This window comes from Camelina sativa, chromosome 7 (genome assembly GCF_030686135.1).
Source record: "Camelina sativa cultivar CO46 ecotype springtype chromosome 7, ASM3068613v1".
Lineage (NCBI taxonomy): Eukaryota > Viridiplantae > Streptophyta > Magnoliopsida > Brassicales > Brassicaceae > Camelina > Camelina sativa.
The window spans coordinates 28,689,412-28,717,397 of record NC_141886.1 but is presented as its reverse complement, the minus strand read 5'-3'; the positions used below and the strand labels follow the sequence as shown (position 1 = coordinate 28,717,397).

The 27,986-nt window shown below is 33.7% G+C and overlaps 3 protein-coding genes and 1 pseudogene across 3 annotated transcripts; 1 reads left to right on the top strand and 3 right to left on the bottom strand.

Annotated features, from left to right (window-relative positions):
• Positions 1-865: 865 nt before the first annotated feature.
• LOC109125710 (uncharacterized) lies at positions 866-1,012 on the bottom strand (annotated as a pseudogene).
• An 11,364-nt stretch (positions 1,013-12,376) lies between these two features.
• LOC147941819 (uncharacterized) lies at positions 12,377-13,945 on the bottom strand. Its single transcript, XM_087458655.1, has 3 exons — positions 13,686-13,945; positions 13,343-13,565; positions 12,377-12,571 (listed from the first exon to the last, which is right to left on the bottom strand). Exons 1-3 carry the CDS (start codon positions 13,943-13,945, stop codon positions 12,377-12,379), a joined length of 678 nt encoding a protein of 225 aa, XP_087314781.1.
• A 3,796-nt stretch (positions 13,946-17,741) lies between these two features.
• On the top strand, positions 17,742-19,818 carry LOC104702838 (putative N-acetyltransferase HLS1-like). Its single transcript, XM_010418759.2, has 3 exons — positions 17,742-18,096; positions 18,481-18,674; positions 18,771-19,818. Exons 1-3 carry the CDS (start codon positions 17,926-17,928, stop codon positions 19,642-19,644), a joined length of 1,239 nt encoding a protein of 412 aa, XP_010417061.2. The 5' UTR covers positions 17,742-17,925; the 3' UTR covers positions 19,645-19,818.
• A 627-nt stretch (positions 19,819-20,445) lies between these two features.
• On the bottom strand, positions 20,446-22,390 carry LOC104702837 (phototropic-responsive NPH3 family protein NPY4-like). The gene is made up of 4 exons (XM_010418758.3): positions 22,193-22,390; positions 22,033-22,102; positions 20,882-21,949; positions 20,446-20,796 (listed from the first exon to the last, which is right to left on the bottom strand). The coding sequence occupies exons 1-4, from the start codon at positions 22,252-22,254 to the stop codon at positions 20,548-20,550; spliced, it is 1,449 nt and encodes a 482-aa protein (XP_010417060.1). The 5' UTR covers positions 22,255-22,390; the 3' UTR covers positions 20,446-20,547.
• Positions 22,391-27,986: the final 5,596 nt, after the last annotated feature.

Below are 27,986 nucleotides of genomic sequence, written 5' to 3'. Positions count from 1 at the left end.
GACAAATGTCTATTTTGCCAACTCCATATGTTTGCAGTTACTCATCACACACTTACTTTCTATTTTTAAATTTTAGTTATATCTTGAATGCATAATATATAAGTATATTTTTCTTACATGTGGAGTTTTAATGAATGACCTTAGCTCCCTAACGAATATCACAATTTTTAAGCATAATCAATATCTTTTTATGCACATATATATCAGTACATCCTCACTTTTTGTTTGTTTGTTAAAGATCAATACATTTTGCGCACACACAAAAAAAAGATCAATACATTTTGCGCACACACAAAAAAAAGATCAATACATATTATCACACTCAAACGGTCAAACCCAAGTACGTACGAACGACAATAATATAAATGCTAATTGTTTTAGACCAATGCATACTAAAATAATAAAATCTCCCAAGGGTTGTTTATTTGAAGTTACATGAATCAACACGTTCACGTACACCGTGAACAGAACAGAACTCGTATATGTATACTTCAGAGCTTCGGTGGTTATAGAAATGCATATTGGAACATGTACATAATATTTGTTTGTCGATTTTTCCTAAAAATAATAATTTGTTTATCGATCGACGCCAGTTGATTAAATTAAGTAACCTAATAGATATTGACAGTGCTTTACTGCTTTTTCTTTTGTGAAAGGATATACAATATTGACAGTGCTACCATTCTTGCCCTACATTATTTGTTGTCCCTAAATATTTTTGTTTTATTTCCTTAGTGACACGTAAATTGATGTTATTGTTATAATGTTAACCTCTGCATGTTCCGTAGATTTAATCATAAAACATGGTTAAGACATGTTAAAACAAAGATTAGCTAAATCAGTTATCAAGAAAGAGGTTTGCTTCTTATGTCTGCCATGCATGGGATGTATATAAATCATGATGATATTAATGCATGGCATTGATTTGACAAGACGAGAGTGATGAAATGGCAGAAGCTATGATGACCTTATTCTCATTAGCAGTAGACAACGCTCCATGTCTCACTTCCATGTTTCTCTCTTTTTATCATCCTTAGCCAAGACAGAGGATATATCAAATATTCAAATACATTTACATATAGCATATATGTAAGATCCGAATCCGGTAAGACCCGAACCGAACTCGATCCGACCTGAATTCGGTAAGACCCGAACTGAACCCGAACCGATATTTTCTATTATCCTATTGGGTCCTAAACTCCTCTACCCGAAAAACCCGAACCCAATCGGTTCTTCTTCCAAATGTAGCACACATGCTTAAATATTCCTAATCTAGCATTTTTGAAATTATTGTTATTTATACAATTATTATTATATATAATTATTATTATTTTCTACCATATGCTTCATCTTCCACCACTTTCTCGTCGGAGACGGTTACGATAACGGCGGAGGAAGAAGAGGTATATCGATTGTAGAGATCTGGTAGACTGGTACGGCGGTTATGGCAGAGCGAATCCATATGGCGATGGATGAAGATGAATCATTTAAAACAGAGTGTGGCGAGGTCAGTTAACATGTAGATCTGTTTTTTCAAATGCTTAGAACGCTTGTTCGATTCGTCTCTGATTCTTCTCAGCAAGTTTATTATGTGATGTGAAAAAGATTCAGAGCATGTTTGATTTTGATAGTGAAGAAGTTGTGATTTTGCTTCATCTAATAGCTATGAATGATCCAATTTTGCATTCTTTTTTGGTCTTTAATTGTTTCAATTCAAATGGAAAAATTAGTTGATAGAATTAATGTGATGTATTAGCTTAGTTCTCTTGCTGTGATAATTATTGAAATAAGATGATTATTACAGATGAAGGTTGTGTTGCTCCAATGTTAAAGTTTTTAAAGGAGAGTTCATTTGCAAAAGGGCAAATCATGGTGGCTACGGTGTTAGTGTTAACGTCTTGTGATAATGAACTTGGTGTTCTAATAATTGTTCATGTTCTGGGTGATTCTTCAGTTAGAGTTCAGATTCAAGGTGGCTATGAATAATCTAAAAGTCATGAGTTGTGAAAATTGAATTCATGAACTGATCATGTTGTTGAATAATGTTTTCAGCTCTAAACTCAAATGATTGATGATATATGATGGCAAATATTTCAAGAACAAAGTAGAGAGTTGATGATGAAGATGGAAAAATGGGCACTTGAGTGGAAGCTTGAGTTCAGGTCATTATGGAAGACTTTCCTAAAATTCAAGAATGTCTTCCTAAAACCTATGGAATCCTTCCTATTTTTTTTTTAAATGTGTTTTTAAATCTCTTTATATGTGTTTTTCCTTATTGTATCACATACTATTCCATTAGCGATGTATAATGATTTGATTTTGTGCATATATTTGTGTTTTACAATAAAGGTAGCAAATAGTAATAACTAGCATGGTGTTTCATAAAATTAGGCTATTGTTCATGATTTGATGGATATTGAATTCACATAGATTGATGTATTCGTATTGATCCAGGTGAATCAAATTGTTTGGTCCGATTCAAGCAAGTGTTCGTGAATTGCATAAAATCCTTCCCAAATTTCATATAACCTTTCCCGAAATTCAATCACAGTTAAAATAAAGTGCTAACATATGATGCAGAAACATCATACAAGTACGAAAACAACCTAAAAGGTTTTACAAGCATCATACATGTCTAAAAATAGAGAAAATAAAACTGAATCAAGGAACATAATCCTACAAATTGTCAACACACACCTCAATATGTGAAAGAATATTCCATTAGTGAGGGGTAATGATATCATTTTTGTGCATATCTGGGTGTTTACCAATATCTAAGTTTTTTATGAAGGTCAACCTTAAGTTCATCATGAAATCTAAACTTTTTATGAAGATCATCCTGAAGTTCAAGAAATATTTTCTGAATTTCGTGAATTCCTTCCTAAATTTCCGAGGAGTGTTGGACGATGGATGTTGGGTGCTGATTTTTCAAGTTACAAGAACATGAGAAGGGATTATGCGAGCTATCAACAAAACTCAATATGGTAGCGTGTATGCTCCTTTTTTTTCCTTTTAATGAAAACCTTCCTTAAATTTAAGACATCCTTTCTAAATTTCTTGTAATTCTTCCTGAATGTTTGATTGAGAACATTTTTATATGCTTACCTATGAAAATGTAGCTACCAATCCAAATATTTAATACAAAGCCTTCTTGAGTATGTTTTAAAATAAGTTTTATGGTGAAAACCATTCAAATTAGCTTTATTATCCAAAATCCCAATGAAAACAAACACCATATGAAAACATCATTTGATACATCTAAAGCCCCCATCTTGACCACTACAACATCACAAGTAAACAAACGCCACACATGGTGTTTATGAACCACCATTGATACATCTAAAGCCCACATCTTCTCTAATCTTGTATAAAAAAACACACACACACACACACTTGTAAACTTTTAACTCATCTCCAAAGAATTAGAAAAGAGTAGCTTTGTTCAAAAGAACCCATCACAAATTTGAACAATTTCAATTTGGAATCTTTCTGGGAATAGGAAAAGATGAGAAGTTACCCACATCAAAGAAGAAAGACCTAGAAGAGGATTCTCTTTCATAGTCTAAAAAGCAAATTTATACCACCAACAATATCAAACTGCAACAATGGCTTTCTGGGAAGAAACTTTCTTCCACAAAACTCATCACTTCCTCTCCTCCACCAATGTATTTCTCTTTCACAAAAACCCTCGACCACAACACCTCTGCTACCGCCGAAACATCACCACCATTGTCTCTTTCTCCGGCCATTAGATTTTGAAGCTCTTCTTTGAATCCCCATCCATCGACATATCTCTCTCACATACCACCACACCAAAATTCTCAATCGCAGCTCTCACCGTGTTACACACATCCATCGTTCGCCGCACGCCGCACAACGATGTCGTGTAAATCACAACACGATTTTCTCCCCCGTCGCAAAATCTCAGGCCTTCACTAATTTCGGATCTAATGGTTTCAAAACCTCTTAATCGTTCTTCGGATCTGTAAGGTTGGTTTGGAATCTTCGAAGAAAAAAGAGTGAGAGAGATAGCAATGTCACGATTTTGTTTTAATATAATTATGTTTTATTTTAATGATATATAATTTTGTGCTAATTTTGAAACTTTTAAATATATGTGCTAATTTTGGAGTAAAAACTTAAATTAGTATTATTTTTGTCAATTGCCCAATAAATTATTATAAAATATTATTATTTTTCATTAAATACTCTCGAATTGTTTTTGCTAATCGTTTACATAACGTAAAAAATCAAGCCTTTATAAATATATTTATCACTTCATTTAGATATTGATAACTACACAATTTGACAATCTTATACTTGAAATTAAATATATACTGTATATATTTTGTAAATTTTTTATTTATTGCCTTTAAATCGTCGCATCTATTTATTGCCTTTTTGTTTTGTCTCTCGTTCCTATCCACTAGTTCGCTTAGGGGTCTCGTTAGTCACTAATCTCCGTGTAGAGATATTTACGAGCCTCGAGTCATTTCAAGCACTCTCATCATAATGAGCAAGACAAAAAAGTACAAATGTATATATAAATATTATATGTAAATCGAGGTATAATGAGATCATGGTGTTAAATCCAAATTTCCTACAAGTTATTCTTCAGTTTTTGTTTGTTTTATATTCTCGAGTTATAAATATTAATATTTTAAATAAAACTAACTTTAATCATAGGTGGTTTTGGTACACGATTATTGTGATTTTTAATTTGATGTAAATTTTGATGGAATATTTTACTTTTAGAAAAAGTTAGGTTTTATATTGGTTTATTCGTTTTCAGTTTGGTTTAATTCACAATCGCTTTCATTTCATTTTTTTTGAACACTTTAGTGTATTTTGAACGAACACTCTTGAAACTAGTTACACTCGTGAATACGTATAAGTTTCGTATAAGAACATGTATGTCGAGGTATATACAAGATTCATGAGTCTATCAGAATTCAGAAACGTAGGGACAAGGTGCACATCCGGACGAGCTATGGCTTTAGGCCATTAACTGATCTTAAAATAATTATAATATTATTAACTGATTTTAAAATAATTATAATAATATTATAATTAGGTAATAATATTATAGTGATATAAGAGAGGATCTTAAAGTAATTATAATAATATTATAATTAGGTAATAATATTATAATAAGATAAAAGAGAGAAAAAGAGAAAAATATATATATAAATCAAGATCAATGTTCAAAACTAGATCTTGCTCAAAACCGTTTTTCCGTTTATTCTTCTATTGTTTTAGTTTTTTCTATTTTTTTATACTAAAAAATCAATGTAAAAGATGTTGTGTGGCAGATGGCCTTAGCCTATGTGTCGGAATCTGCCTTCACCATAAATATTACGTCTGTTTAAATAAATTACACCGGTGTTTTTTTGTTTATATAATTTTAAATATATCAGACTCATCAGTAGCAAACATTATCACACATAAGCATACATAAACACGTGACAATTAAATGGTTTTGGTTGTAGTGTCTAGTGAGCTAGACTTTACTACTTATAATATATAAATATTGTGTCAATTTTTTTGTATTCCAGAAAATTAAATCTTAGATAAATGTTATAATTACTTTTATATAACCAGAAAAATCAGGTTGGAACTTTTTGTATTTACATACTGGATGAAGCATATAAAAAGTCTTTGCCACTAAACAACAATTTGTTTCTAGTGGTCAAATTATTTCAAAACAAAAGTAATCATTGTATGAGTTAAATAACATAGTTTAACATTTTGAATAATTGTGAGAAACATATATATATATATATATATATATATTCTACATTGTTAACGTTGTGTCTATATCTGGATTTAAATCCGCATGTAGTATTGTTTTGACCACCAGAAAAAAGTCTAAATAATAATTGTAGGGATTAACGTGATGCCTGATATTAATAAATAAGATTTGTGTAGTGAGAGTGAGACTGTGAGAGCACCTCTATAAAAAATATTTTAGATTGATTTCGTTTGATATATTTAATGCATACTTTTTAATCTCTTTTACTATAGTTTTATTTCGTTTTAAATTAAAGGGGCAAAAAAAATGTTTTACTGTTTTCTCAATAAATGTTAAAATACCTTAAACAAAGATTATATTGAACGAAAGAAATATATTAAACCATAAGCTAGCACGGTGGGGTTCCTGGATAGATCGGTCTTGCCAAGAAATTATGTTTACATATTGTTTTTTGCTCTGATCGTTGTTTGTGATTTACCCCACTGATAGAAATCTCATGCATAAAATTACCCGAACTTGTAAAGCTTCCACAAAACTTTCTTTGCTTTGTAATTTATACAGCCAATTTATTGTAATCCTTGACAATAGTAATTCAAAACATAACTTCCAACCTACTACATTTCATATGTTTTTAACTATTTTTTTACTAAACTTTTTCAAATATAAACGTCGGTAAAAAAGATAAAAAAAAATATCGCATCGATATGACGATATCTCATATGACATGTATAGTACGTAGTTACTCGACCAAAACCCAAACCCACTACATTGTTTGATTGGACATAACCTTAGCAAGTAATCTCGTTACGTTTCTCCCACACGACAACACGATTTTGTCTCTCCTCCTCGCCGCTTTGTCCCCCTCCAACATTCACAGCTGGACCTCATTTTTCACACAACTAAGTGACATAATAGGGGCATTTGAGTCATTTCCGCGAGTCATCTTGTGATTAAGGAGTAGTAGTATAACTATAAACTTTGGCTCGTGGCTTGACTGGTCTTGGCCTCCTCCTCGTTATGATGTGCTGAATAAACTAAGGTAACAAAGATTAGGGTTTACAGGCTAATTACATAATTAAGTCAATTAATTAATAGGTTTTGTAAGCAATAGTGATCACATGGCTTATATAGAGAGATTCTCGATGTTCTTAGTCTTATAATATATAAGTTGATCTCGTAAAGATTCTTGTGTCGTAAACATAAGAAACATATAATTTCTTTAATTCACACTTCTACTGATCTGTTTGTTTCTGAATTAGAATTTAGGAGGATGCCGTTTAAATGTACTGTATTACTCTCGTGTATATAATCAAAGTGTTGGGATAATAATATTTTCTTGTCAAAATTCTTTTATGGTCAACTTTTAAAGAACTCATTGTTGAAATATCAGACCAGGTAGACTGTGTTGTAAAAAAATACCTATATACCTTTTATTAATACAAATATATATTGAGATTCTTGAGAAAATTCTTTCCTGTATTACATCCTTTTAAAAATGTCACAATAACAATTTGTTCTAGATGCATGTCGTTCTCTGTGCCGTCGATTGCTCTTAACCTACCTATTTCGTCAAGCCCTCGTTTTCAAACATAGTCGTCTTCTCCATCATATCCACTAGTTAACATTAGTTAACTAGATAAGCCAAAAAAAAAAAAAGATTCGTTAAAAGTCTAGTTATGGTGTTGTGGGGGTAACTTTCATTTACTTTTTTACGGTTTAGTAATTCGTCATTAGCTCATGTAAGAAAATGCGGATAGAACAATTATGAGTCTTGAACTTTGCAATTTGACGACGTGAGTAGTAGTAATTATATAACCTATTATTGAAGACATATGGGAACGCGAGAATGTACTGCACCGGCCCTACGTAGTACGTACGGATCATCAAAAAATATTATCACACAAAGAGATTGGATAGAGATAGTCATGTAGATCAAGATCGTTCCAAATTTTCAATGATGTTCTCGAGGAATTTGTCGTGGAATTCGTATGTTTTATATTCGTTACAGTTGGTCATAGGTACATATAATAAGAATCATAACAGTACATGAAACGTATGTTTGAATTTTTACAAATTTGACCGGAAAACACTAATCTGTCTGCTAATCACTCGACATTTTGCGTCATTCGCTATGTGGTCCATGGTTTATATTATGTACTACTCCTCATCGTATAACAAAATCTTAGTTAAGTATATCTTAATCTCATTGATTTTATATTAGGCAATCCAACCGCGAATGATATATCAATCTTTATATTACATCAATATATATATATATATATATATATATATATATATATATATGAGAGTGTATTATGCCGTTAAACCGACTCAGTTCAGTCGTCTAAACTGAATTAAGAAACTTAGTTTGAAGATCGAAACAAAATTTTAGTTTATATATATAAATTATGTACTCCTCATCTTATATACAAAATTTATTAATTTAGTACATGTTAATTTCATTGATTTTATATTAAGCAAGCCTACGAAGGATATAGCTATCTTTACATCTAAGCCTACGAAGGATATATGAAAGTGTATTATGCCGTTAAACCGACTTAGTTCAGTCTAAACTTAATTACAAAACTTTATTTTCAGATCGAAACAACATTTTAGTTTAGTTTATACTTCAAAAAGCCAAAACCAAACCAGAAAATATACTTTTGAAATCTTGTAACTTGTATACATGCACAAATGTAAAGGTGGGGAACAAAATAAGGTAAGATGGGAAGCGGTGTCTAAACTACGCATCGCTATATTTGCCTGAGTGCACATCTTCGTCTCTCGTTTGCTTATTGTGAATCCAAATGACGTATGCGCTTTTGTCATTAACAGCATTTTCATTTACAAAAGATGATTGGGATGGTTATATTTTCTAAAGGAAATTATACTCTTGATAAGATAAAATTATATAGCATACATATTACCATACATGAAATTAATATGTGATATATATAAGATAAAACACTTACAACGACAATTATTTTGAAAGGAAGAAAACATTGTAGTTTCCAAATTTTCTTGGTTAAAAAGAAATACATACTCGAAAGCAATAATGAACGCGATTGTTGTATTATCAAAAATACTTTTCATATATGCATCATGATTAAATCCTCAAGATTGTATAGATGTAAAAATTTCATTATATTAAATAATTTGGAGAAAATCTCATGTTGAAATCCATATTAATTTATAAATTATACTAAAAACCTACTACTTTCTAGCTAAAATACTAATTTACTTCGATATTTCACAAATTTATAGATAGTTGCACGTTCTTACTTCACCCGTGGAACAGTCATGGAACCGCTGCCGCACAAAGGTTCAATTCGTGGAAGTTAAAGAGACAAAACTAAGGGTTTGGGTGGATTTTTAGATAACTTGAGGGAGAGAAGCAGATAGAAATATTTTGGATTAGAGATTCCAATTTTTTTTCTTTTGTATTCCTGATGATCAAGTCCAACCCCTGCTTGGTTAGACATTTTTGTGTGTCTGATTGATACATTTTCTTTTGTCCAAAAAAAAAGTTTATGTTGTAAACTAGAGAATTTAGGAAGTGAAATCTCTTAGTCTTATTGATTAATGTCGAGCATACAAGTATATATAATAGGAGTACAAGGGCTAAAGCCCATAAAGTAATCGAGTACATAAGATAGGCCATGGGCCGTAAACGTGCGGACAGTAAATGGACCGTAAGGCCATGTCCTAACGGACTGTGAGCGGACCGGTCTATAGAGTCCACTAAGTGTTTTACAACACTCCCCCTTGGACGAGATGACCGTGCCATGTTGGATGGGATCGCTGCAATGTGCTTAGGGGATGCTGCCTCATTAAAACCTTACCAGGAAAACCCAATGGGACAAAACCTTGGTGAAGGAAAAAGAGTACAGCACACATTGCTCCCCCTGATCCAAACATCACTCCAAGTCCAGAAGTCTCCGCATTCCAATCTTGTGCGTGAGCTTCCTGAACGTCGATGTCGGCAATGCTTTGGTGAAGGGATCGGCTGAGTTGTCGCATGACTGTACTTGCACCACTTGAACTTCTCCGGCCTTTTGTAGTTCATGTGTGAAGAAGAACTTCGGCAGTATGTGCTTCGTCCGATCTCCCTTGATGTATCCTTCCTTGAGCTGGGCGATGCAAGCCGTATTGTCCTCGTAGATGACGGTTGCTCCCTTGCTGTCTGCTAAGCCGCTATCCGTCCGAATATGCTGAGTCATGGACCGCAACCAAACACACTCACGGCTGGCTTCGTGGATGGCTAGGATCTCCGCGTGATTTGACGATGTGGCCACAAGAGTCTGCTTCATTGAACGCCAAGAGATCGCCGTACCGCCGTGCGTAAACACATAACCTGTTTGTGACTTACCGTTGTGTGGATCGGATAGGTAACCTGCATCAGCAAAACCAACTAGACAGTCTCGGTTATGGTTAGTATAAAATAAACCAAAATCAACCGTCCCTCGCAGGTACCGCAGTACATGTTTAATACCATTCCAGTGCCGTATAGTTGGACAAGAACTATATCTTGCTAGGAGGTTCACGGCAAAACATATGTCTGGTCTAGTGTGGCTAGCCAAAGACATTAACACCCCTATAGCACTGAGGTATGGCATTTTAGGACCGAGAACTTTCTCATTGTCCTTCTTTGGACCAATGGATCTTTATCCAAATCAATGCTCCTTAGAACCATTGGGCTAGTCAATGGGTGAGCTTAGTCCTTATTAAAACTCTTGAGTACTTTTCTGTATATGCCATTTGATGCACAAGGATTCTATCATTTATGTACTCAAGTTGTAACCCCAAACATAATTTTTCTTTTGCCTAGGTCTTTCATTTCAAATTCTTTCTTGTTTGGGCGATTTAACCAGGGGTTCCAAGGATGTTTAAATCATCCATATAGACTGCTATTATCACAAATCCTTTGTTTGCAAACTTCTTTATAAATACATGGACTGATGGGATCATTTTATAGCCTTCTTTGGCTAGGTACTTGCTTAATCTATTGTACCATATACACCCACTTTGTTTCAGTCCATAAAGGTATTTGTCTAGCCTTATGCAGTATTTTCTCGAGAACCACTCTTATAATTGAGCTCTATACCCTCTGGTAATCTCATTTCATTTTCCAGTGGACCATGTAAGTATACGGTTTTAACATCCATTAACCGTAAATCCAGTTTTTCTTTTATAGCCAGACTTATTAAAGTCGTTGCATCCATCACAGGGAGTAAGTCTCCTCATAATCTATTCCTGGTCTTTGAGAGAATCCTTGTGCTATAAGCCGTGCTTTATCTCACGCTTTCATTACTCTCATTTCTCTTTCTTACAAAGACCAACTTATGTCCAACTGGTTTATATCAAGTGTTGTCCTTAAGGTCGGACCAAACACATTTCTCTTCTTTAAAGAGTTTATCTCCACGTCAATGGCTTCTTTCTATTTTAGCCAATCTTTACCTTGAGTGCACTTTAATATAGACGTGAGTTTCTGATCCTCATTTACTTCAAGTGCTACCTTGCATGCAATTATTTCATTAATGTCGACATCTTTGCAGTTCCATTTTATTCTAGACATGATATAGTTTATCGAGCTCTTATTATTATTAATACCTTAAGGACCTTGAGGTTTAGCGTCCCAAACCTCATTGTTGGTACCTTAGAATTTGCCGCGGCCATGTCTATACTTTTTCCTTAACCTCGGTTTTATTTGCACCTTTATTAGATTTCCGAAGGTTCTTTTCTATGGAACATATTGGTCTATTTAGACTCTGTAGCAACTTGATTATTGTGTTCCTTTTGAACATCAATACGTACTGGTGCATTACGAGCTGGTATGTACGATTTCATAATTCTCTTTGGGTCATTAAAGGAATCTTGGCAATTGAATAGCTAGCTTTTGCAAATGTATAATCTCGAGGATCTTGCCAATTTAAGGATGTTTGATTCCATAATATTTCTTTGACCAGCTTGTCTTTCTCTCCACCCAATGTAGGGAATTCGGATTCAGCAAACTGACAATCCGTGTATCTGGCCACATATAAATCACCCATAGTTGGCTCAAGATACTTAACAATGGTGGGAGAATCATATCAATATATATTCCCATCCTCCTTTGAGGTCCCATCTTTGTTCTCTGTGATGATGCAATGTAAACGGCACACCCGTATATTATTTTAGATGGGATATGTCTGGCTTATGACTCGTTATGCATTTGGGAATATTTATACTCACTAGATGGCCTGATGCGTATAAGTTCTGTTGCATGTAATATTGTGTGTCCCCAAGCCGACACAAGAAGCTTCGACCTCATGAGTAATGGTCGAGCAATTTATTAAGTGCGTTTAATGAAGGATTCATCTAATCCATTCTCTGTATGTACATGTGCCATAGGATGGTCCACACTTCCCCCCATGGACATACCGCAATTATTAAACGCTTGGGATATAAATTCACCAGCACTATCTAGACTTATAGTCTTAAGTGGAAAATTTCTTTAGTTACATTTGCTGGTGATGGCCTTATAAATGAGTTTCCCTTGTGTACATGCTACACACGTGAGATTGTAGGGATAACTCTTCTCTCTCTTAGGAGTGTGCCCATTTTTATTTAATATCAACATACGCATCACGTTAGAATCCGGATGGCCAATCCGGTCATGCCATAAAGTGAATTATTGAACATTTCGTTCATTGCCATATTAGCCTCTATTATATTACTCTTAGCATGGTAAAAACCAGTGGCTAGTGCAGGTATAGGCTCTAGGACTTTCTTATGTCCATGGGTGATTTCAATATATAGGAACTCTCTGTTTCCTTCACCCTTTATTTCAATATGGAAACCATTCAAATGAATGTTCTTAAAGCTCAATAAGCTTTTCTTAGAGCTGGGTGATTATAATGCAACACTTAGTTTAAAATGTGTGCCATAAAATATATGTCTGGCCGTAGCCTTTACTTAGGCTTGCTATACCCGCTTATCTTTGCTAATATTGGCTTTGTGTGGCTTAATCCACTATCCACCACACTTATTTTCTTGTCCTTGGCCATTTCTATAAATAGGACATAATTTTGTATTTTAATAGGACAATTATAAAATAAAAGAACCATTGCATTTAAATTTAAATAATCATCCAATACAATAAAGGAAAATAAAGCATAAAAGCATTGAAATTAAACCGCATTAAAACGAAAATCAATCATCATTTTGAAGGCAATCGGAAGTCTCTAACAAGTCGTCATTCTCATGATCGAAGTCTCCTTCATCATCGATGTACGCATAGTTGGCTTCCGGATTTTTCTTTAGAACTTCTTAGTATGCATCAATGAGGTGTTTGGGAGTTCTACAAGTCTTGGACCAGTGGTTTGACATACCACATCTGTCGCAGACCGATTTAACCTTGGTACGTGGTTTAAAGGACGTACGGCCCTTACCACCACGTCCGCGGCCTCCTCGGCCGGCCTGTCCGCCACGGCCACTACGTCCTCTGCCACCACGGCCATGGCCGTAGTGTCTTTCTCTGTGGACGTAGTTGGTCTCATGGGGCGCTCTTGGCTCCTTAGACTCCATTGTATTTTTCTTTCCCAAATCTACCTTATTTGCTTCCGGTAATGGGGCTGTACCGGGAGGTCTCATAGCACTGTTCATCAGCAGCAACTCATCATTCTGCTCAGCTAGCAGTAAACATTCAATGAGTGCCCCATAATCGGCAAAGCCTTGATGCCGATACTGTTGCTGAAGAACTCTATTGTTAGGGCTGAAAGTAGACAAGGTCTTTTCTATCAGTTCCCTCTCAGTCACCTCTTTTCCACATAACCTAAAGAGTGAGACAATCCTAAAAAGCTCAGAGTTATACTTCTCCACGGATTTGTAATCCTGGATCCTTAGGTTCTTCCAATCAAACTCGGCCTTTGGAAGGAGCACCGTCTTTTGGTGCCCGTAACGGCGTTTAAGCTGTGTCCAAAGGGCGAGTGGATTGTCTATAAAGAGGTACTGGCTCTTGAGACTCTCTGCAATGTGATGGTGCATATGTTGGAGACACTTATTCTTTTTCTTATCAGTGCTCTCAACTTCCTCATCAATGCAACCAGCTAGGCCGTTTGACCTTAGGTGGATTTCGGTGTCTTTCACCCATTCCAAGTAGTTCTTTCCAGAAGCTTGCAAGATGGGATAGTCTAGGCTTTTGAGGTTTGCCATCTGCATATAATATAGACAACCGATAGTTAGCATGCGATATTTGAGATCGAATCATGCAACAAATATTTATTCAGGTCATGCGGTATTTGAGACCGAAACATGCCTTGGACCATGCGGTATTTGAGACCGAAACATGTCCTTGGGCCATGCGGTATTTGAGACCGAAACATGCCCTTGCCTATTTATAGATTTCGTATGGTTTAAATTCATGCATGCAAAGACAACAAAATTAAATATGTATGCATGCAACAATTTCCTTATTTCTAGATAGGATTTCCTTTTTTTTTCTTAAATTTCCTTTTAGTCTAGGATTTAGTAAATTTGTTTTAAGAGTTTTAGATGATTAGGAACTTGTCCTAACCAATATTTAATTTCCGATTTCATGTTTTAATTTTATAGAAACTTAACAAAAGTTTTTAATTTAATCGGACATACTCTTAGAACATTAAAGTTAATTTTATTTAAGTTTTAGGATAATGATTAAAAGTTTATGGAAGTTATCCTAATAATCCTAGAACAAGATTCATGCTCGATTTTTATGTTTTCATGGCCGAAAATTTGCAGGAAATTTATGTTCAAATTTATGCTTAAGGAATCCTAAGAATTAGTTCATGCAGCCGATTTTTCTAACATCCTATACATGATCCAATTTTTAGTTATGATGCATGAATGATCCAAGTTTTAAATCCTAGAACAGTTTAGCAATATTCGATTTTAACAAGTTCATGTTCTAGGCTCTTATGCAACAAACAATCCAAACAACCAAATTCGATTTCATGTTTGACAAAGTTTGGTGCAATTTACAAACTACCTAATAGTCCTATGCAATCCGATTTTAAGATTTACATGGATATAACTTTAAGGTTTGTTTGTTTATGTACTTGGAAGTATTAGGGTTTAATAGTTCATTAATGTTCATGTTCGATATTAGGGTTCTAAGAGGGTTCAGCCATGTTTTTACCTTTCACCGGTTTGGATCTGACTGGATATGGACCGGGAGCTAACAGACCTCGGTTTTAACTCTCTCTCGTTCACGGACCACGAACAGAATCACGAACCAGATCTCGGACAGAACCACGAACCAGATCTCGGACAGAACCACGAACCAGATCTCGGACAGAACCACGTACTGGATCACGTACAGCGTCCGCGGACAGAACAACGAACAGGTTCCGCGGATGATGAACAGCTTCCCATGAACCGCTTCGTACTTCTCTCGTCCAGTATCACGAACCACGAACAGACGAACTCACCCCCGAACACGGACCAAGATCCTCGATCAAGCTGTCGATAGAAGCTTGATCACGAGCTTAAGGTATGCTCGTGAACAAGGAGATCTTCGAACAGAAAAAGGTTTGATCTCGGATGGGAGCAAGAAAGAAAGATGGTTTAGGGTTTGTGGAAGAGAGAAGAAGATCGGCGGCTGCCTTAGGGTTTTAGGGTTTAGGAAGCGGCGGCTGCTTTTAGGGTTTAGGGTTAGAGGCTATCGTGCTGATAACGTGTTGTAAACTAGAGAATTTAGGAAGTGAAATCTCTTAGTCTTATTGATTAATGTCGAGCATACAAGTATATATAATAGGAGTACAAGGGTTAAAACCCATAAAGTAATCGAGTACATAAGATAGGCCATGGACCGTAAACGTGCGGATAGTAAATGGGCCATAAGGCCATGTCCTAACGGACTGTGAGCGGACCGGTCTATAGAGTCCACTAAGTGTTTTCCAACAGTTTAATATATCTTCATTTTAAATGGAGATTGTTGATATCCGGATTTTGTTTAAAATTTCTATATGATATGGGAATGGGAGAATAACGATCAGAAATATTGTACAAAGGTCACAGTAACTAACATGAGATGGATATTAGGATATACGTAAAATGGTATCTTATTATTATTATTATTATTATTATTATTATTATTATTATAAAAAGAAGTAGAATCCTCATCAACACCATATCTACGATTAGACAAATCCTTTGGGAGAAAAAATAATGCTTGATCCCATGAATAGACAGATAAGATATAATCAATTCCAAATGGTTTATGTCTATAAGCATCTATATATGATACAGTATACATCAATTGACTAATTATGGCGACATACTTATTTTGAAATTTGACGGAATAATTAGGTGTTTTAGTGACACACCACTTGCTAATTTAATTGAACTTTTAGAAGGAGTTTGATTAAAAAGGCTTAATATTGTTATGGAAACAAGTGGGGGTCATGCCCAAAACGCACTTTCCTACGATATTATTCATTATTCGATTTTGTTTTTGCTAATAATTCTCGATTACAAATTCCATCGTTCTGATTCGATTTCTCAAGAGGTGAATATTACCAAGAGTTAGAAAAATGATAAATTGTGTGATTGGAGGTAGCCTGACTTAACTTTGCCTTTATAAAAGAATATTTTTTTCAACTAGTTTAATGAGTCGAACATATCAATTGTTTTATATTGCCAACTAAAATGTTGTCGCGATAAATATTCTCTACTATTTATTTATGGGTCATGAAGTTTTTTTTTTCACGTTTTTTGTCCGTTTCTTTTTATATATTTATTTTGTGCAACCTTTCTTGTCCGTTTCAAAACATGATAATACAAACGAAAATTTGAATATATTATTTATTCAAATGGTCATGTCTTTTTATAGGAAAAAGATTAGTCGAGTTTTTACCATTCGACTAATTTTTTTAAGATAAACGAAAATCGTCCAATAGTTCACTCACTCAATTCTTTAAAAAACTTGAATCATATTACCATTTTCAATTAAAAATAATAATGACTTTTTTTTTTGACAACAATAATAATGACTTATATATAGTTATTTTCTGATCACAAAAGAAGTTAACTTTTGGATAATGATATAGTATTTATTTTCTTAATATAACTGCTCGTTTATGATACCGTGTTAATAACAATAATGAGTAAGTGCATAAGTGGGATTCAGAGCAAATGATTAGAGGTAATAGTAACAATCATACATACGTTCATGAACAAGATGAATAAAACGAATAGTTATGAACAAATGAAATTAACAAAAGAGAAAATGAAAAGAGAGAGAGAGAGAAGTCATAAGCCGCCATTTCCACTTCTCACTAAACACTTTCCACGTCTCTTTTCTGAGCAAGTTCGATATCAAATGCTCGTGTCTTAATCACCCCATTAATATTCTCACATCATAACATCGACAAAGCACTCTTTTCAAATTATTTTTACTAAAATTATATTCTAATTCCATATTGAGTTCTTCTCTGATATGTTAATATATAAATTCCCTAATCAAACAGTTGTATAAAAATAATCAATTAATTAATTCAAAGGAATAAGTGAATAATTAACTCAACCCTCCATTATTAGAATATTGTTTTGATAACTAATCTGATCATTCCAAATTGTTTTTTTTTTCTCTGTGCATGATCTCACAGAATCATTTTATTCTATACACGTTCATTTGTTTAATGAAATATCTTCACCTAATAAATAAAATACAGTATATTCCAAAAAATGAATATTGGGAAATGGGCATAATTGATAGGGAATTAATATTGGGTCCTATTAACTCTATCCAATGATATATAGAAGATAGAACTAGTAGTATTTTATAAATTTCTCAACGGCCTAAAACCAGTGAATTTATTACAAACTATTATTCATAATCAGACAAAAATAATACCAAAAGTCATTTTCAGAAACTTTTAAAACTCATTAAAATTCTCTTCTTCTTCCTTTTTTTTTTTCCCCAAATCCTCTCAAAAATTAAAATTCCATATACACTTAATAAAAATATAAAAATCCTGTGTCCTCGGAAAATTCTGCTGACTTTTTATTGCATCAGTCTCACTTCTTTCCTCTCAATATAAAACCCTAAGCTACCACTTCACACTTTGTTCTCAGTTCTTTCATCTTTTTCACTCTCTCTCTATCCTCTGTTTCTTATTTATTAGAGATAACAAAAAAAAAAAAAACAGAGAAATATGACGGTGGTTGTGGAGGTTAGAGAATACGACCCTAGTAAAGACTTAGCCACCGTCGAAGACGTTGAGCAGCGGTGCGAAGTTGGCCCAACAGGAAAACTTTCTCTCTTCACTGATCTCTTAGGTGACCCAATTTGCCGTGTTCGACATTCACCTTCTTACCTCATGCTGGTAAATTTCTTTACTCCAAAACTCCTAAAAGTTATAAACTCATTTTTACTATACTAGTTCAAAGTTAAATATCAATTCTTAACTCAACAAAAATTCTTATATGTTTTTCTATAATGACGAAACAAATATACGAAACAACTTGATTTTTGTTATCAACAAAAATAAATGATTACTTTTTTTTTTTTTGCCTTTTTATAAATTAATTAATTGAAAATGATAGGAAACAAACAACATTCACCTTCTTGCCTCAAACTCGATTATATTAACTACCTCTTTCCTTTATAAAGAAGCAAATACATGAACTAACTAACACAAAAGTTTATTTTTTTGGTTTAATTAATAGTAAAAAGAACGATTTATCTAAAAATTTGGAAATTGTAACAGGTGGCTGAGATTGGTACGGCTGAGAAGAAAGAGTTAGTTGGAATGATACGAGGATGTATCAAAACCGTTACATGTGGTAGCACCAAAAGACATGATTTAACTCATAACAAATCTCAAAACGATGTCGTTATTACCAAACCTCTTTACACTAAACTTGCTTACATTTTGGGCCTCCGCGTTTCTCCTACGCACCGGTACGTTTTTACAATCTCACGTAATTAAAACGTTACACTAATCACGAGTAATTAGTGGCTTAGTGCTTAGACTAATCACGTTTTTAATTATTTCAGGAGGCAAGGGGTAGGGTTTAAGCTCGTGAAGACTATGGAAGATTGGTTTAGTCAAAACGGCGCTGAGTATTCTTACTTTGCAACTGAAAACGACAACCACGCTTCCGTTAACCTTTTCACCGGAAAATGTGGTTACTCCGAGTTCCGTACACCGTCCATTTTGGTTAACCCGGTTTACGCGCACAGGGTTAACATTTCTCGTCGAGTTACTATAATCAAGCTTGATCCGACTGATGCTGAGTTGCTATACCGAATCCGGTTTAGTACAACCGAGTTTTTTCCGAGAGACATTGACTCGGTTCTAAATAACAAGCTCTCGTTAGGAACATTCGTTGCTGTTCCACGTGGCAGTTGTTACGGATCCGGGTTAGGCTCATGGCCCGGTTCAGCTAAATTCTTGGAGTATCCACCCGATTCGTGGGCCGTTTTGAGTGTGTGGAACTGTAACGAATCGTTTCGGTTAGAAGTTCGCGGCGCGTCAAAGTTGAGGCGCGTGTTAGCTAAAACGACGCGAGTAGTTGATAAAACGCTGCCGTTTTTGAAAATTCCATCGATTCCCGCGGTTTTCCAACCGTTTGGGCTGCATTTTATGTATGGAATCGGCGGAGAAGGACCACGCGCGGAGAAAATGGTGAAAGTGCTGTGTAATCACGCGCATAATCTGGCCAAAGAAGGAGGATGCGGTGTTGTGGCGGCGGAAGTAGCCGGAGGAGAACCGCTCAGACGAGGGATACCACATTGGAAAGTGCTATCGTGCGCCGAGGATTTGTGGTGTATCAAACGGCTTGGAGAAGATTACAGTGATGGTTCTATTGGTGATTGGACTAAATCTCCACCTGGTGAATCTATTTTTGTTGACCCTAGAGAATTTTAATTTTTATAACTCGAAATTTCACAAAATTAATTTATATTTAAAGGAAAGGAATATTAATTATCTTTCTTTTATCAGATTAAGATGTCTTTAACTTTTGGTAAGCTGAGAAGATGTAGTAGATTTTTGTTTTATAATGTAATATTTTTATAAGAGAATCTCTTGTTCGTGTGGGAATTTTGTTTATGATTTTGTTATTCTAGTTGTTATTCTGATTTTGTGTATTCTTTATATTAGTACTAGTTGTGATTAATTTAGTACAATATAAAAAGTAGAAGAATCACTGAATTTTTTTTTTTGTTCTGACCATTTCATAAATTTAACCATTAATATAATAATTACGTATATCCTACTATTAACTCTATATATTATGCTATAAATTAACACTTTTGATTATTTAAAAACGTTTTTCAAGTGTACAAAGTACAAACAACTAACAATCTGATTTACTGATTTGGATTTCGGTTTGGTTTAGTAAAAACATAACTTTCAAATGTAATTAATAATTAGAGATATGTTTTGATTAATATTATAGAATATAATTACAAATATGTAAATCTAAAATTTTACAAAAAATTAACTTTTATTCATTTTAGTTTTGGTCAAGCTTGATTTCAGATCAATGAAACTAATGGGGTTTAGATAAATTTTGATTCGGTTTCGGTTTCGGTCTCGGTGTAAACTTTACTGTATTTTTTGGATGACAAATAATTTTTTTGTTTTCTTATGATTTTAGCTTCATCAAAAAGTTGAGATGGAACAGCTCAAAGCCCATTACTACCTGACCCATTTGCAAAGGTCAAGGACCAAAATGTTTCCAATTCAGATAACAAAAGGAAGCTCCAAGTTTGACGTAGTTCTGAAGAAACAAATGAGAAAAGATACAATAATGCTGTCATGCTGAGATCAAAACTCTTTATCATGGTCCCATTCCTCATCCTCAGTGTTTAGAGTGGTGGTAGTTAGCTCAGGAGTGCTGTATCCTGTGGATGAACCATTGGCTCTAATCTGTTCAAAGAAGAGAACTTGCACAATCACCCGCATTGGCAAACGTTCGTTCTGCACCGCATGTTCACACGCTTCTGGTGATAGTTTCCTACAATCCATTAACCCGCATATTCTTTTCTTCTCGCTCTTGCTAATACTCGAATGTTCCTGGAAAAAAAAATTTCCAAATCAAACCTAATATGTCAATCAAGAATCATTATGAAAACAGTGTATTTGACTCTTGTTTTCTTACCTTGAGAAACATGTCAATGGCGCGATATAACCCGTCATGAGACTGTCTTGGAAAGCTAGAGAGTGTCTCAGCGAGAGAGAGAAAGTTCTGTAGAGGGAGATTAGGATCTCTTGATTTCTCAGCTAAGTATCCGTCAATAAGCTTTGCGACGGATACTTTCAGTTGTGTTTTAGGATCTCTGTTCATGAACTCCTTCACTAGGCTTTGCACCATATCTAAATCATACATTAAGATATCATGCACTGTTGCCTCTTCAAGCTGCTCGCTGATTCTTTTCTTTATCCTATCTTTCACAGTTTCTTCACACCCAAGAAACATCGATGCTCGATGTAACTTGGTCAAGAAACTAGAAGAAAGACTTCCTTTCTCATCCGGGATAAGTTCTGTGATTGTATCAGTCAAAGATCTATCACTGGTTTGCATTGAGCCTTTGCTAAAACCTGATATTCTTCTTCTTGCATAAGCGTGTAACGCTTCTCCTATAACGTTATTTGGTGTTTTCCCTCCGTTCTTGATTGCTTCGATGGCTTGTTTATATAAATCAATGTGAAGATCGCATAAATCTTCGACCCACCAGTCTTTTGGAACGGCTTGATCTTCTGGTTTTCCCACCTTCTCAAGCTTCTTCTTCCTGTTGTAACTGTAAGACCACTTGACTTTCGAGGTGTCAATCGAGGCTGTTGAAGCAATAGAGTCGAGACAACGCTTCACGAGCTCGTCCAAGTAATTAGACAAGAGATCTTCTGTGGTCTGCAGAACAATGATAGAATCTTTCCAACTACGGAAGATAGTTGAGTTCAAGAAAACATCAATCTTGTAAACAAGATTGCTTTTCTCAAACGTTTCATTCATCTCTAAGAACTCAGCTGCGCAACGAGCTGCGACCACATTGTAAGCGTTTAAAGTTACCATGATGCCGTAACAGAACTTGACACATATCTCAAAAGCAACAGAACCACCGGGAATCTCAGATATGTCAATCTCATTAATTTGGTTCTTCTCCTTCTCTTCATTTTTTGATGTTGCTATGAGTTTCTGCAAGAATCCGCTTTTGGACAGCAATGGGAACTGAAAACACACACAAAACATAAAACTCTTGCTTTTGCCTGCTCTTTGATGTTTTAAAAAGGTAGAGTGTTTTTTTATCATACCTTATGGAGATAGAATTTGACATTGCCAACGATTACGATGATCTCTGTTTCTAACTCAGTTGCGACATACCTAAGAGCAAAAAAAAGCAGTACCAGTTAAATAAAAACATTGTTTAAGAATCATGAGACAGAAAGCTACAAAAAAACTGTTTCTACAAACCTAACACTGTCTCCTTTAGATTGAAACGAATCAGGTTTGGTTCCAAGTTTCATAAACTTCATTTTCTCTTTATGAAGTTATTGCACACAAGACTCTCAACACAAAAGAGAAACCAAAACTAAAGAATCTTAGAAGTGATCTATGCTCAATCTTGTTTTCAAGAAAGCTTAAAAGGGTCACTTAAAAAAAAATAACATTGTTTTATACTTATAAAGTTAATAGTACTATTGTATATAATTTACAGAAAACTTAGAGATTCACAACAACACACCCACCAACCTCAAAGGCTCGAAAACCCAAACACCACGCTTGTTTGTTTCTCTTTCTTATCCAATTCTCTTTTTTTTCTTTTTTCCCTAAGTGCTTCACACATGAACTCCTCTTTTTGGTTGCCCATTGTGCATTGTTTACCAAAACAATAAACCCAAGGTTTTTGTTACAGTAAAGATAAATCATCTTTGTGTTTGTGGGTAATGGAAAATAAAAGAAAGAAAAAAAAAGCGTTTTAAGCAGTTCACTGCAGTATCAGAACTTCTCGGTAACATTCATTCAAAGGACAAAACGAATCAAATCTTTTTGTATGTTTTCTATAAAGATGGGTTAGTGAAAGCATAACATCAGAAGTCAGAGATCGTTTCTCGATACACATATGTACGTTTCTATTTTCAACATACTTTAAAAACTTAATCAAGATTCAAGAACCAAAATAGAAAAATCAAGATACAAAGAACCCTATTACAACAAGTCAACAACAAATATCAGTACCCAAGTGCGGTTGGCTCAACCGCTTACAAGGGGTGTTACATTTTAGAAAGAAAGATGATTTACGCTTGCCAAAAAAAAAAATGTTAAACAAAACGCAAAAACATAAAATTTGCGTTTATGAAATCAAAATTCAAATACAAGAATTAACTAGGGAGGTACCCGTGCGTAAGCGCGGTAATAAAATCTAAAAAAAAATGGTTTTGATACTTTAGGATATACTGCTTTTTTTGATTTAATATGTAATAATAATTGACATTTTAAAATAGGAGTTTTATCTTTTGAAAAAAGTTTCTACTGTTTTATTTGATTGTCAATAACTTTTTGTATTTGCACATAAAGGGTTTACTTTCTAAAGATCCATAATATTCTCATGTAAAATATTAATTAAGTCTTATAAATAAACAATTAATCTGTAGTAAATAGATATTAAGATTCAATAAGTAAATTCAAAATTTTCTTTAGCATAAGCAAATTCTAAAAGATCAATATTATAATGTGTTATCTCAGTTACAAAATAAAGATGAGAGTAATCCATATTTGGATTTCAAGTAGTGGTTAGTACAAACATTCAGAATTTTTTAGACATTCAAATATAAAATAAAAAAAATCTTCAAGGCTCCATTCTTTACATCTGAGTTCCTGAGTTTTTACCTTGATGCTCCATCACATGATTTATGTAATAACGCCCAGCGAATTCAGACCTGTAAATATATAAAGTGTAATAAACAATTTTACGTTAACATCATAGACAACTTGATTGTTATGTACATAATAACATCTTACATAGCCTGGTGATGCTCCAGTCCTTCGAACTCTGGTTTTATAAAGATCTTCGAAGAGGCCAATGTGTTTTCAATACATGGTGCACCTATAGACATTTACAATTTGAAGTAAATATATTGGTTACCTTTTGATGATTATACCAAAACTATTTTATGTTACATACCTTCATATTCTCCGATCTTCATAAACCGCATTACACAAAACATAAGTTCTGATTTATATTTGAGATGGCACCCATTTGATTCCCATGAATACATGAATTGAGAAGCGTAGTTGTCTTTGGCACGACACTTCAAAGTTTCATTCCTACACGTTTAACAAATTTTTAAAATCTTAACAGAGACCACTTGAAAATGTAAGCGTCTTAAAGATAGAGTAAATGTCCTTTACCTGCCATTTAACAGCGTGATGACAACTTCATTACTATTATCAGCACTCTCATGTCTTCTTTTGTCTTCCACATCTATTATACACCCACAAACATCTAATTCGAGAAGAAGACAAAATTTAGCTTTCCAAAGTGTTGCATATCTATTTTGGTAAAAGTTTAATTTGTACTTTCATATGGAAGGGACCAATACACAAAGTTACAAAATACCTAAAAAGATTAAAGATTTCCGAACACAAAGATACAATTAACTATATTCACAGATTGTACCATAACAATATAAAATTTATTAAAGAAACACTTATCGAAAGAGATGAGATGATTTATTCTTCCACGATATATATCATCCAAATCTTCGAATCGAAAGTAATTCTTTGGACTCAATGGTTGGAGCAGCTTCATCGTGGTATCATCCGTAAATTTTATTTGATAAGGATGATGAGTATTCCTCTCCTTCAGGGTTGGATGGATTACTTTGAAACTTCTAATATCATACCACTCACCATTGTCGATATATTTTCGGAGTTTAGCGAGTGTATTTGGTAGAAAATTAGCTTCAATTGTGTCACCCTTCATAGTTATATACAATTGTGTAAGAAGCCTTATATATAGTTAAGAACTGTTAAATTTTGAAATTTAAGTAATACATCTTGTTCAATTAACGACAGTAACTTTTTCATCCACAAGAAGCAGAACTCGTTTCGTGAAGAAATCGCTGATTCTCCAAGAATGTAAGACCTTGGCATAGATACACCAATTAGTTCTTCCGGGACGAAAATCAGCAATATAATCGAATCTCATGATTTTCTCAAATTAGGTTTTTTCTTGTTTCTCTCTGTTATTGAAAAAGAAAAAGGGAATTGAGATTTGTAAGAATACAAAGAGTCACAATTAAACGTTGCGTCTTAATCGTTTGAGTGTCTCAGATTTGGTCTGACTATTAAATTGTGAAATATTATATAAATAAATACAGTTTTAATATAAGGTTTGTCACCCTTGCATGTCCAACATAAAATTTGTGTAACATATTGAAGATGTTTTCACGTTTTCATTTTCTAAAACTTAAGACTTAGATATTGATGTGAAAAATGATAATATTATTAAGAAAAAAAACTCTGAGAATCGGATAACAAATGAATGAAATGAAACGTTATAGTACATATTAGATGCTTAAAAGAAAATCATATATTTCAAAGACTTCTTTGAAAACCACATTAAGGGTTTTGTTTTGACATTTCCCTTCTTCATCTGTAATCAAAATCTTCAATCCTTTTCTGCTTGTCACTCTAGAGAATGCAACGTATAGTTGTCCATGTGTAAATACAGGCTTGGATAGAAACAATCCAACATGTTCCAACGTCTGACCTTAGCTTTTGTTTATAGTGATCGCAAATGCAAGAGCAACGAAAACTGACGACGCCTCATACAAAAGGGAAACTTTGCATCCGGTGGAGACACAAACATCCTAGGGATAAGAACTTTATCATTAACGTTTCTTTTACCTGTTACAATCCTTGCTTCAATAACATGATTAACCATTTGAGTGACAATCAATCTTGTACCATTGCGTAAACCTCCCTTAGGATCAATATTCTTAAGCAACATGATAGGTGCTCCATTTTTCAACGTCAGAAAATGGTTAGGTAATCCAGAAATGTGAATACTGTTTAAAAATTCCTGAGTGTAAATCATATCATCGTAAGCACTTGTATCAGAAGTCTCAATACTATTTGAACTCAAATATTGTCTCTCTTCCCCTGGATATAATAAAACCAAAATAAGAAAACGTTTATATTGAATTTTGTATACGAAAATGAACTCTTAATATACCTGGAAGTTGTGAGAGCATATATTGAATTATTATTATCAACGACATCATTTCTTGGACTAAGAATAGCTTTTACGCAAAAGATTTTTGCATTGGTCCTTCTTGCAAACGAATTACCGTAGATCTCTTTAACAATTGCTTGTACAGGATCGTCACATCCCATAATTAATAAATCCGCGGGTATTTCTATTTCGACCTCTCCTTGTAGGCTCGTTGATTTTGTCATCCCCAATGACGAGTAGCCATTTTGAAAACGTAGAGAGAGCATCCGCATCTTCACTATTAACTGCCCTACAAAGTCTCATGTTTTGTGTAAGCTGAAGTACTCTACAACTATCCCAAAGCAACGATGATTTTATAGAGGTTAAAACTGTCCCAACTCTACCAGCCTCTGGCACAACCGGTAGAATCTGTCTAAAATCACCCTAAAACAAAAACATTACCTCCAAAAACTCAATCACACTTCATAATATCTCGCATACTCCTATCCAGCGTTTCGAAACAAAATATGTTCATCATTGGAGCCTCATCCAATATAATGAGCTTTGCTTCTCTAATTAACTCGGTGAGATGGGATTGATCATCTATTGAACACGTTGTATATTCGTCCACATTGATGGGTATACTAAATCTAGAATGAGCTGTCCGACCACCTTCCATAAGAAAAGCAGCTATAACACTTGATGCAGCATTAAGAACAATATCATCTCTAGATTGAATATCAGTGCCAAGAATACTTCACAAGAATGTTTTTCCAGTACCACCAAATCCATGAACAAAAACATACCTCCCTTGTTTCGATTCACAGCATCAATTATTTCTAGGTAGACACTTTTTTGCTCATCGGTTGACATACTTAATAACCAGTCATAATCCTCTCTTTGGTCATCACGGTTATAGTTTCTCTCATCTCTGAGAAGCATATTCTCATTATTTTCTATCAAAAAATCGTATGGTTTAGGCATATTCACAATAGTTGACCGATTGGTTGAACCAAGTTGGAGAGATTTTTCTTCCCATAAACACAAGATTCTAACATGGATTTTCCATTCGTATTTTGAAGGATTCAAACGTTGAAACACGATCAGTTGGAGAATACATGACCATAATATAACCTGCACTAAACAAATCCAGTAATTATAATCAAAATTAGATTGTCAAACATATAAAAGCATTGAATGAAGAGAAATTTTGAAGAACCTTAGAATATATTCGAGAGTTGGATATTAATCATATACTCTGACCGACGTCTATATATTTAACCTTAGAGATTGCTATATATTCCTAAATTTATAAAATTAATTAATAATATAAATTTATGTATTTATAACAATAGATATGTGTAAATATATAACATATATATCTCTTATATATGTTAACTTACTTATTTAAACAATACTCATTTACATCATAATTGTATCGATTATGTAAAATTCTGATGAATATCTTTTTATTTTCTTTTAAAAGATAACCAAAATATTTTCATTTCCATCTTTATCACTTTAAGTTCATAATAAATATACTCATGAAGATAATTATCCATTTAAGTAATTATATATAACATATTTATATATATATATATATATATTATTTGAGATATGTTAATTTTTTTTTCAAACAATAATTATTTCCATATTTATCATTTCAAATTTGTAAATTTTTAATAAATCGTAATTTTTATCCTTTGCGAGTATGGTTTTTACAAATAAAGGTATATAATAAAACATTCTTACATATTTGTCGTTTTAAATTTACGAAACTTCATAAGTTTGAAGATATACACTATTATTCTGTCATTCATTTATGCATAATTTATTAATCTATTATAAAATAAATTAAAATTTTATCAGAAACGTTTATGAATAAAGATTTTCACAAACTCAGTATTTATTAAAAATTGACGATTATATTATACAAAAGTCATAAAAAGTGTAATATTTTAAAAGATCAAAGATCAATTTATTAATAATTAGATTATTGTTACATTTAAATAAAAAATAAAAAATAAAGGAAAAAATGTTATAGGAATA

Excerpts from the sequence above, each read along its gene's own strand:
- LOC147941819 (XM_087458655.1), bottom strand. The coding sequence starts at position 13,945 with ATGGCAAACCTCAAAAGCCTAGACTATCCCATCTTGCAAGCTTCTGGA. Across the intron at positions 13,566-13,685 it reads CAGCTTAAACGCCGTTACGG|GTTATGTGGAAAAGAGGTGA; the intron begins GCACCAAAAGAC and ends CTCACTCTTTAG. Across the intron at positions 12,572-13,342 it reads CATTACCGGAAGCAAATAAG|GGTGAAGGAAACAGAGAGTT; the intron begins GTAGATTTGGGA and ends ATTGAAATAAAG.
- LOC104702838 (XM_010418759.2), top strand. The coding sequence starts at position 17,926 with ATGACGGTGGTTGTGGAGGTTAGAGAATACGACCCTAGTAAAGACTTA. Across the intron at positions 18,097-18,480 it reads CACCTTCTTACCTCATGCTG|GTGGCTGAGATTGGTACGGC; the intron begins GTAAATTTCTTT and ends AAATTGTAACAG. Across the intron at positions 18,675-18,770 it reads CGCGTTTCTCCTACGCACCG|GAGGCAAGGGGTAGGGTTTA; the intron begins GTACGTTTTTAC and ends TAATTATTTCAG.
- LOC104702837 (XM_010418758.3), bottom strand. The coding sequence starts at position 22,254 with ATGAAGTTTATGAAACTTGGAACCAAACCTGATTCGTTTCAATCTAAA. Across the intron at positions 22,103-22,192 it reads TCTAAAGGAGACAGTGTTAG|GTATGTCGCAACTGAGTTAG; the intron begins GTTTGTAGAAAC and ends TTTTGCTCTTAG. Across the intron at positions 20,797-20,881 it reads CCATTGACATGTTTCTCAAG|GAACATTCGAGTATTAGCAA; the intron begins GTAAGAAAACAA and ends TTTTTTTTCCAG.